Below are 12,019 nucleotides of genomic sequence, written 5' to 3'. Positions count from 1 at the left end.
GGTCCTGTATAGTTTTATAATGTGGTGGATAAGCATATCCTAATTAATGACAAAAACAAAGAATCAAAAGATTTTCAGCACAAGCGTGATTAACACACATTTTTGACCATTATCCCCAAACTGATCGCATCTCCTCAATCATTTTCTGTGCCTTTTCCCAGAAATTAGCTGCATTCTCAATCAGATCTGAAAGCTGGTTTCTTTGCTGGAACACAGAATAGTATCAATAATTAAACATTATTATTATGATGATGTTGCACAGTGGCACCTTCATAACATTTTCTCTCATTTGATCTTAATGTTGCCAGTCCTTCATCAGCATTGACTGTATTTCTGCTTTTTTGCATACTGTATGTAAACTGCAAAGATTGCGTAAGCTTCACAAAGTATTTGTGTGTGTGTGTGTGTGTGTGTGTGTGTGTGTTATTTCCAGAAGTTAAGGGTTACAGGATATACAATTTCTTCTGCCTTTCAGGCAGGTGGCCATTTTGTCCCAAGTATAAACCTGTAAATTGCAATATACCTTGTCTGGAAAGGAAACATCTGTAAACTATCTCCTAGGTCAGTTCATTTATAGTTTTAGTTTAGGTTAAATGTATAGTGCTACTAAGAAGATACACCATTTTAAATACTCTTATCAACAGATAGCTAGAAATACTAAATGATGAAAAGAAGCACACTCACCTCTTGGATCCAGCCTTTATCTAGCTGTGCAAGAATATGTTTTATTCTGTCATCTGCTTCATTATTAGCAGGGTAGTGCTGTACAACAGAAATGCAGTCCTGATGTAAATTGTATTTAAAATGCCGAAGTTGGTGGTATAATCGAGTCTTTTCTGCACACAGACATCCGACCTGCACAACCTTTTTAAAAAAAAATAATAATAAAAAGATAAAATATTTTAGAAAATTGATAGCAGTGTGTGGATAACAAGGTGCAAAGGATGGGACATATTAATAATGAGAAACTGCTTGTGTCCTGACTTTTCTCTTAATAGTTTCAAACAAACTAGTATTAAAAGTTAGCTTACTGGAATAAAAAATAATAAATAAAAAATGGGCCAAATGTCTGACTTTAGCGTAAACGTACATGTGGCTAGAATATGAAATTATGTAATTAAATCAATATTTTACCCGTTCATCATCCAGAAATATATCCCGTTTTAATGTTTTCTTATCATAATCTGACCCCGATAAGGTTATTTTATATTTGCACATACGGTTCTTCGAACATGCCTGGCATTTCATTTCAATGGCTCCTTGCTCATTAAAATCAAGGCAGGAATAAGCATCCAGATAGTTCTAAAAAGGAAATAAGTGACATCTTAAAACTTTCACACTTAAAAATAGCATGATAAAAGTTACAATTTTCAAAGTTTAGAAGCATACATTAAAAAACATTTGTAACTTTCATAAAAAATGTGTAAAGTCCTATATACTGTTATATATATATATATATATATATATATATATATATATATAATGTGTGTGTGTGTATATATATATATATATATATATATATATATATATATATATATATATATATATATATATATATATATTATATATAATCTCTTTTTTACTGTGTATTGGGTTTGCCAACTGTATCCTGGTCTCAATGCACAGAGTTGTGGCTCGACACATTTATCAAGGTAATCCAAAGAAGCAAGCATCTCTTTTGCAGATTTGTCTTTATTTCCTCTTCCTGTAAAAAAAAAAAAAAAAGTTACTTTAAACATGCTTTTTATAAAACCTTATTTATTAACTATATGTTATAGGTTCCTTGTTTTTTATTATTATTATTATTTATTTATTTAGCACACTTTTATCCAATTATAAGTTCCTTTTGAATTAGACTTTTACATGTAAAATATACAAAAACTACTCCACATTGATAAAGTTAAAAAATGCTTAGAGAATATAAGTAAGTAAGATTTACAGAGAAAAACAGATTAATCTCAGTTGCATAAGTATTCAACCCCTTTGCTACCTGCATCCCTAAATCAGCTCAGGTACAAAGGATTTGTTTGAAAGGTCACAAAATTAGTGAAATGGTTTCAGCCTGTGTGTACTTAAATTGGTTTAACTTGTAGATAATTTCCCTCAGGTATATAAAGACTTTCAAGCTGCAACTCACATAGTGATCCAACAAAGCAACCATGAAGACCAAGGAGCTTTCGAAACAAGTCAGGGATAAAGTAGTAGAGAGGCTCAGGTCAAAAGAGACAAAAATAGAACTTTTCTGTCTAAATTCCAAGCGTTACGTCTGGGACAAGCCCAACTCTGCACATCACCCAGTCAACACCATCCCAACTGTCAAGCATGGTGGTGGCAGCATCATGTTATGGGGATGCTTCTCTTCAGCGGGGACTGGGAAGCTTGTCAGGATGGAGGGGAGAATGGATGGTGCAAAGTACAGGCGAATCCTTGAGGAAAACCTGTTTGAGTCAGCCAAGACTCTGAAACTGGGGAGGAAATTCACATTTCAGCAGGACAATGATCCGAAGCACAAAGCCAAAGCCACACTGGAGTGGTTGAACAAGAAGAGAATTCATGTTCTTGAGTGGCCCAGTCAAAGTCCTGACTTGAATCCAATTGAAAATTTTTGGCGAGACTTGAAGATTGCAGTCCATCAATAATCCCCAAAAAACTTATCAGAACTGGAGCACTTTTCCCATGAAGAATAGGCACAAATTTCACCATCCTACTGTGCAAAGCTAGTAGAGACCGATCCAAAAAGACTCATAGCAGTAATTGCTGCAAAAAGTGCTCCTACCAAGTACTGACTTCAGGGGCTGAATACTTATGCAACCAGTACATTTCATTTTGTACATTTTCTTTGCAAACTGCATACATTGTTTGTAATTCAACAAAATGTGACATTATTGGTAGGGGGTGAATACTTCTGCAAACCACTGTATATGATAGCACTGTATAAAATATTGATAAAGCTAAATGCAGCATGTATGTTAGAGGTTTTGCCACTGTATGGTATTATACTGAGAAACAAGTCCAGTGTTTCACTACTAGTCCTTTATCCTTGAATCAATCCTAGTTATTTAGTTTCCAAATTCATTATGATCAATTTATATTAAACTATAGAGACAAGCTAGTTCATGAAAAACAAAATGCATGTTTTAGAAAATATGTAACCATATTAAAAGATGAGCCTTATCCACAAACAAGAATGGTTTTCAAAAAACTATCCAGCATATAGAATGGAGAGCAGTATACATACCATACAAGACTTGTGCAAGGAAATTGCCTTTAACTGCGTCAGTTATTAATGCTTGAACAACTCTGTGAAAATGAGCTTCAAAGCCAAGGTCTGTTACAGAAAAGAAATGTAAAAATAATAAGTCAAATGTTTTTTTGGTTTTTTTTGCTGTGGATTTGTTTTAAATTTAATGTATACTTACAAACTGGAACTCCATTCTGTGACAATAATTCTCGGACCTCGGCACGCTGTAAATTCTCTTGAGAGCTGCCTCCATCAGTGAGAAAGTCGTCCTCAAACAGTGACTCTTGGCTGTTCTCTTCACTATTCTCCTGTTAGATTTTTACAAAAAGTTACAAAATTGGGGCTCAAAGAGATGGTGTTCACCACCTTGCTGTAGACAAATTGAAAGGGCCTTCATTAACTTGCAACTTCCCTGCTGACTTTACACCCTTTACTGCAATACTTATTTGGTGAGTATTCATCTTGAGGTAAGGGTTATTAGTGGTGATCTGAATAGATTTGTACATAGTTCCTGGGGAAATATTAGGATTGTTTGTTTTATGAAAGTAGAGGGACTTTAGAGTTTTTGGTCAAAATAGGATGACCTTCTAATACTGGTAACTACAGTATGTACTGTATAAAATATTCAGAAGACACCAGCTGAAATGTTTATCTACTTGACTTAATGCAGAATGCATAAGTTTTACCTTGTACATATTAATACATGGAAATCAGAAATATTTTTGGATAACTGTTACACCAACATTTAGAAAACATATGTCCTTACTGAAATAGCTTTGAGAATTTCAAAGTTAAAGTAATACATAACATTGTATCTTTGGCATGGGGTTTGTAAAAAGCATTACAAATTAATTCATAAATGTTTTACCTGATTTTCATTATGTTCTTCAACACCATCATCATCGAAATCAACATTGTCATTTCCATCAAAGGCAGTAGTAGTTATATCTTCTTTGTCTAAACTGCTTGATTCGCTGTCTGTTATAGTTAATCTTCTACAGCGTTTACGCCTCACAAACATTTTTTCATCCTCCTGAGAGCTATTAATTTCATCAGTGGTCTCCTTTGTGTTTTGCTCAGTCTTAATTTTGTTTTCAGCTGCACAAGCATTGTTATCTGTTGTAACTGTATTGGAAAGTTCACTTTCCAAACTAACTGTCTTCTCTCCAACATATTTCTCACCAGTGTCGTATATATTCATTCTCAGGCCGGTCTGCTTCATTTTGTCAAATTGTTCTTCATCGTCAGATTCGGTGTCATGCGTAACATTCACACGTTTATATTTTATTGGAATAATATCTTCTTCAGAGCTCTTCATGCAAGTGTTTTCTTCCTTAGTATTGGAACTGTACTCACAACATGTTTCTTGCATTCTATTACAGCCGTCCGATAGGTCACTATTACTTTCCTGGGTTCTGTCACACTCACTATCAGAGCTGCTTTCCTCCGTGTCATAAATAACTTGCCTAGACTTGCGCTTTGTATGAATAATATCTTCCTGGGAACTCTCTTCTGTCTCTTCATTGCATCGTTCCTTATTTAAACAAACGTCAAACGCCAAACGTCCGCTGTTGGATCTATACCGCTTTCTAGGAATCTCCTCTGGACTAATTTGGGATGTTCCACTTGAGCAATTTGTGTCCATGGTACCTGATTTGAGAATATTGAGATTGATAATGAAATAATAAAGTGCATTTTGATGTAGGTACTGCACATTACATTCTACAGTAAATATTACTGTGAATGGAAATTTCTAAAAACTGTCTTTGGAAAATCGGTATTCACTCAAACTATTACAAGTGTATTAATTACGATTGACAACCAATTGATGTGTGCCTATTGCAGAAATATCGGGCCCAATTCTCATTGGTTTGTACCAGCAGGAAGATTGCCTCACCTTTTGTGACAAGGAGAAACATAATGTAAAACCAGTAAGACACAACTCAAAAACCTTAATCACTGTACCTTGAGCCAAAGGTTTTTTTTTTCTTACATGTTTTAAATGCTACTTTTATAACATTTTTCTCTTGGGGGGATAGAGGCATACCTTTGTACTGGTGCCCATTGTATTTTTGTTTATCTAATCAAGCAGCAAAATTCAATTGACAATCACTGTGAAAACCAAATAGAATATATTTATATTCTTAACATGAGGTATTATTAGGTGGTGTTCTTTTTGTTTCCATGAGGAAACCCTTTATATGAATCAGTAAAAATAAAAAAAAAACATAATTACAGTATAATTATAATTAGCTAGTAGAAAATATATGCGAACACAAAGCACATCTGCAACTTCCCTCCCAAAAAACTCTTAAACAAATGAGATACTCCCTACCCTGAAGACAACGAAAAGAAAATGCGCGGCAAAATGTTTAAACTTGCAAGATACTGCCGCCAAAGAGTAAAACTGTAATGCTGCCAAGTGAACAAACTAGACTTGTAGCAACCACAAGCCAGCAGAATATAAAAGTACTGTATAAACCATGTGTCTGTTAAATTTAAATAGACAAGATGACAAAAAAAAAAGTTACTTAAAATATGCTTTTTAGAAAACCTTATTATACTGTGTGTGCCTTGTATTACATGTTAAACAAGTATTTTCATTTGGTACTGTCTTTACTTATTCCTTTGAATATGTCCTTTAAAACAACTTTTTGTAGCTAATAATTTTGTATATTGCATATGCATCATTTGTGATCCAGGATTAAACTAATGAAATCATTTATATATTAAATGTTTAGTACTTACCAAAAAAACAAAAGCCGTTTGCTGTTCGGACGCGGAAATCTGATTAAAAAAACAAAACAAAGCTAGGAAACACTTTAAAGGCTGGGCTTCTATGACGCCTGTTCCTGTAAATGGGTGTGGAAAAATTATTTTAATGAAAACATGCAGTGTCTATTAACTGTATGTATTTTTTGCATGTCTGCTTTTTCCAGGCTTGTATTATGCATGCTCCATACTTTTCAAATGCATTAAAATAAGAAAAAAATACTTCTAGTCAAAATGTTTGTCATTGAATTTATTAAGTTTCTTTTATCGGATCTGTGTTTTGCGTTGGAAAGGTTAGGTGGAACAGTTGAAAAGAAGCTGGATACATTTGGGGATACCATCTACGCATATGGAAGCGAGAGGTTTGGAGTTGAAAAAAGAAAGGAGAAAGTACAAATTATTCCTGTAAAGTCTAGACGGCAGCAGGAGATCGAGCGTTTAGTTAGAGAAAGGAGGCAGCTCAGGAAGCAATGGAGGAGAGCAGAACATAGTCAGAAGGAGGCACTCAATCTATTACAAAGGGTCATAAAAGATAAGCGCGCAACATTGCGCAGAGCTGACTGAGCGCCTACGGAAACGCTGCAAAAAGAACGAGCGTTAGAGAACTAACTTTATTATTATTATTATTATTATTATTATTATTATTATTATTATTATTATTTATACTGAAAAAGTGTTACAGGTTTTTGGGAGTCGATAAGATAAAGCCAGTTCTCCAAATCGTGTCCGTATCCTTGGGACTACCAAACTTCCAGAATCATGAGATCGCAAACTATAGCCAGTATTGACCTTTTTGACCAAAGTACTAAGATAACTGGGAACCATACCTTTAATAACTTTAAAAACAAAGCAATAACAGTGATAAAGCCTTCGATTTGTCAATGAGAACCGTCCTAGTTTTTTTATACATCTGGCAATGATGTGTCAAAAAAGGACCCTCTAAAACAAAATGGCAGCATGAATTATATATTTCATCCAATTTTTGCAAAAACTGCATGGAAGCAAACTGATAGATAAAATCACCATAGTCCAAAACAGATAGAATAGTAACAGTCACTAACTTGAATCTGCTAGCATGAGAAAAAAAAAAGAAAAAGAAAAAACTCATATCCCTAAAAAAAAACGTTTAGCAATGTAATAATTAAATGTAAGATGCTCATCGATTCATATACCTAAATATTTATAGGAGGAAACTTTCTTCAGTGATTCACCATACAAAGTAGTAATAACCCAGGATGATTACTAATTTTCTTCATATTAGAACATAACAACATGGTTTGAGTCTTAGTCGCATTTAGCAGTAATCTATTTTGGAGTACTTGTTTTTGCACAATTTCTTATACACTCTGCAGATCGCTCTGAACAGCCTGTATGGAATATCCAGTAGTATATAGAATAGTGTCAGCCACATATAGATGTATGCTTGAATTTGTAGTACCCAAGTTACATCCCAAATCATTTATATACAAAGTAAATAGTAATGGTCAAAGTACTGAACCCTGAGGAACCCCTTTGCACAGAGATAAAAAGGTTGAAATATTTCCATCAGCTGTTATTGCTTGTGTTCGATTTGTTAAGTAGTCCTTGAACCAATCCACAGCCCTGTCACTAATTCCCAAGCCACCTAATTTTCTACAGAGAACAGTGTGATCAACTGAATCAAAAGCCTTGGATAAATCTAGTAATAAAACACCAGCATATTTCCCATCATCCAAAACGATTGATATATCATTAATAACTTTAAGAGCAGCAGTGTGTGTACTATGTTTTGACCAAAAACTAGATTGATGTCCTACCAAGATATTATCTGTGTTAAACTCTTTAATTGCTCAATAACTGACCTCCCAAATATTTTAGATATAACTGGTAGGACAGATATAGGTCTATAATTATTAAGATCTGAGTGTTCACCTCCCTTAAAAACAGGGACAACATATGCCGATTTCCACATTGGTGGAATTGAATTGGTGATTAGAGAAAGATTAAATAATTAAGTTAGTGGTTGATCAATAATCCTAGCTGCTATCTTTAAGAAATATGGCTCCAGCAGACATTCTTTGATCAAGGTTCCTTAATAATTTAAATACCTCCTTTGTTTTTATAGTTTGAAAATAAAATGTAGCTGTCTTATCCTCCCTTAGTTTGTGTAAATTAGAATCAATGTGTGACTGAGTATCGGCACCAAGCAAATCCATTGACAAATGAGTTATAAAGTTTTCAAATGCTTGACCGGCCCTAATAAAATGCTTATTAAAACAATCAATAATATCTTTACTCCCAGTATAACTACAGTCATTAAATGTAACCCAATAAAGACCAATTCAAATTTGCAAAGAAGTTATTCACCAGGGAGAAAAATAGCACACTAAAAGCAACTAAGCCAGAGCTGGAGAGATATCTCGAGGAAACGCACACAGATTAAAAAAGGCAGGAGCCTACCCTCAGACATCCCACCTATCAATCCACCATAATACCAAATTGAGGACTGCACACCTAAGTGGAAAGTAGTAGAGAAAGCTATGAAAAAGGCAAGGGCATCATCATCTCCTGGACCTAATTGAGTTCCGTATAGAGTGTACAAGAGTGCCCCTGGTGTTCTATGAATCCTGTGGAAATTGATGAAAGTAACATGGGAAAAGCATGTTGGGGTCTTTATACCCAAAGAAAAAGATTCTACGAGTATCTGTTGTTTTGTCCTTTTTCTCTGTTAAACGTGGAAGGCAAGATTTTCTTCAGCATTGTTGCTCAGAGATTGTCAGCTTGTACAGAAAACCAGTATTCTAGGTTTCCCAGGATGCTTAGAGTACATCAGTGTGATCTGGCAGCAAATTCAAACAGCTTAAAAGGAGAGGAAGGAGCACCATGTCACATTCCTGGATTTAGCTAATGCATACGGTTCAGTACCACATGAGCCTCTTTGGGCAGCATTTGTTTTTTGAGTGTTGATGTAAAGGAAGGTAAGTAAGCTGGGCTTAGCTGAGTGGGGGATGGAGGGGGGTGATGCTGGGACGTCAGAATCACTGTCGAGCCCTCTTATGATGTTGTGGGCTAGTCGACGAAACACCAAGGATGGAAGGTGTCCACTTGAAGACCCCAGAGAAGTACACTACTCAGCTCAGTCCAGACGGCTGTCATGCTGATGCGCTAGGGAGGCTGCATTGTGGTTGATCCCTGGAGTCAGCATTACACTTCAGCCATCAACACCAGGCAGAAGGATATCTACATCATCAGATGGAAGGAAATGCAGATGGATCACATTAGTTTACAGTAAAAGAAGCTGTGTCTTAGTTGGTGCTCATCTTGTTGAGAGCTGAGTCCAATATCAGCAAGTTTTAACACCTACGCTCATGTAATGGAAATCATTATTTCTAAATTATTATTATTATTATTTGTTTATTTAGCAGACGCCTTTATCCAAGGCGACTTACAGAGACTAGGGTGTGTGAACTATGCATCAGCTGCAGAGTCACTTACAGTTACGTCTCACCCGAAAGACGGAGCACAAGGAGGTTAAGTGACTTGCTCAGGGTCACACAATGAGTCAGTGGCTGAGGTGGGATTTGAACTGGGGACCTCCTGGTTACAAGCCCTTTTCTTTAACCATTGGACCACATAGCCTCCTAAATTCAGCACTATTGAGTGTTTAATAGTTATGCATTATTTTTCAAGAACAAAGGCTTCATAAACCTATCAGAAATGTAGGTGTTTTGTTGTTTAGTATTTCCACAACCCCACCCACAAACTTAAACAAATGAGATATACTGTATTTCTATATTTCAGCCATTAGAGGGCAGCATGTCTTACGACAAACTACAATTGCCTTATGAAACAATTATCATAAGGCAGTTATCGCAGTGTACATAATACAGTTAATGATAATCTTTTTTTTTTTTAACTGTAACAGCTCATAATAAACAGCTTTTAAGTTGTTTCAGTTATATGAATGATCCCAATACATGCATACAGTACATACTATTTGTTACATGGCAGTATGGTACCTAATGAATCTGAAATTCAAACTGTAATTCACGAGTTGTTTTTATCTATGTCTGCAACCAATAAGAAAAAAATCCCTGAACATTGTTGACTTGATATTACCAAGGCAGTTGTTATTTAACAACTTGACACAATCCTCTTCTTAGCTGAAATAGAAGCAGTATAAATCCATTAGTTTGCCGTGATGCTTTAGGATTTAGAATGCTTTACAGAATAAGTATAAACTGTATAAACTGGATGATTGTACCCATGGAACTAAATCATTATGGTGCACTTGCATCTGTCCCATAATGATTTTCTGTCAGAATACTGTTTCAATTGACAAAATACCTGTTGGTTTTAACGTTTGATTAGTATTAAGAATGTAGCCAGGGAAAGGATTTTTTTTTTTTTAGCAGTCAAGCAGATTTGATAAATCCTACATTATTAGGCAAAGGATAATAGATTCCAGCTTAGCAAGCCAGGTTTTTCCAGGACCTTGCAGTTGACTTTAATCAGTGAGATGGCCCTGTAATTATTGCAAATTGTCATGTCTCCTTTTCCTTTGAAATGAGTACAGGGTGTTATTTACTTTATAGAAATCTAGAGTTCTGCAATTTCATGAATAGATATAATTGCATTTAAATTAGGGAGTTATTACAAAGTACAGTGTGTGTATGAGGGTTGGTTTAGTTTTTAAAAGCTGTTTGTAGGCAGACCTGTTTGGTATTAATTGTTACTATTTCTGAAGTTAAAAACCTTACTTATATTTCATTCAGAATTCTGCAGGCAGTCAGTTATGATAGCAAATATGTGTTAAGAAAAACAATGTGTCTATATTAGCAGCAGCACTGACAAGGCCACTATGTTTTTTTTTTTTACCACCACTGCTCCACTGTGTTTATTCCCCTGTGCTTACCTGTCTGGTTTCATATCTACTGGCTGCTGGATGAACCGTGGTGTGAAGGATCCACCAATTGAACCTGACCTCTAAGGTACTTCATTAAATGTTCACTGAACAGGACCACAAGTAGATGATCTGTCTTTATTGGATTTAATGAAGGTCAGAAAAATAGCTCAAAGTTCTAGAATATTTATTATAAGGGGAGGTCCAGAAGGAAAAATGTGGTTGTCAAAGTGCAAAAAATCCCATGTAATCTCCCTTGTGGATAGATTAAATGACTAGTTCTTTGAGAAATAAGAGGGAAAATAAATTGGAACCTTTCCGATGCCTGAGCCCACAATACATCTGCTGGATACTGCTGAGAGAGATCCCTGGATGATATCACTGAAAAATGCTGCTTCTATGAAATCAGGTAAATACAATGCCCCTGTAATACTCTTTGGGCACTGTTGAAGTCCTTATTCATACTGCAATGTGTCCACTAGGAGGCAGAGCAGGCGTGTTACTATAAAAATGCAATAATGAAAGTGTCAGGTGTATTACTTTCATGTAGAGCACATGCAAATCTCAACCTGTTTGACACTGTAGTGATAAATGCACAGCAAACAGCAGTATAAGTAGTATCAATCACACTCATGCATCGCTGCATTAATTCATAACTTGGAAAGGCTCATCAGTTCAGGGAGTTAAAAACATGATGTCTTTTGAAACTGATGTGCTTAGTATTCACTTCTTCTGTGCTCATATCATCACCAATTGTAAAGCAACTCATTAGAAATAACCCGGGGAAGACGAACAACACTAAGAGCCCTTGTCTGAGAGTCGTCATTTTACACATAAATGATTAATTGCCATTACTTATCTACCAGTATTTAATGTGCATTCAGTGCCCTCCAACAAGCATTGGTACAGTTTACATTTGTATTGAAATGGTTTAAAGCAAATGCAATGTATCCTACAGCAGTAATCATGGGGTGGAACACTAATCTACCATATTCCACTTTTAATGGAACTGAGAGGCTGGAGAGCATTTTGTCATGGTGGATCTCAGTAAAAGTTCTCTTTACCAGTCCCCAACTGACTCCATGTATTTATCAACTTAACATTCTTTTAGGAAGAGAATGTCT

General features: G+C 35.4%; 1 protein-coding gene across 1 annotated transcript; it reads right to left on the bottom strand.

Moving 5' to 3' along the window:
• Window positions 1-5: 5 nt before the first annotated feature.
• Window positions 6-6,027, bottom strand: LOC117415803 (coiled-coil domain-containing protein 82-like). The gene is made up of 8 exons (XM_059026381.1): window positions 5,990-6,027; window positions 4,110-4,891; window positions 3,420-3,549; window positions 3,239-3,328; window positions 1,584-1,705; window positions 1,135-1,302; window positions 685-864; window positions 6-205 (listed from the first exon to the last, which is right to left on the bottom strand). The coding sequence occupies exons 2-8, from the start codon at window positions 4,884-4,886 to the stop codon at window positions 110-112; spliced, it is 1,563 nt and encodes a 520-aa protein (XP_058882364.1). The 5' UTR covers window positions 4,887-4,891; window positions 5,990-6,027; the 3' UTR covers window positions 6-109.
• Window positions 6,028-12,019: the final 5,992 nt, after the last annotated feature.

The sequence above is a fragment of the Acipenser ruthenus genome, chromosome 7 (genome assembly GCF_902713425.1).
Source record: "Acipenser ruthenus chromosome 7, fAciRut3.2 maternal haplotype, whole genome shotgun sequence".
NCBI classification, from domain to species: Eukaryota; Metazoa; Chordata; class Actinopteri; order Acipenseriformes; family Acipenseridae; genus Acipenser; species Acipenser ruthenus.
This window is presented reverse-complemented; position numbering and strand designations above follow the sequence as displayed.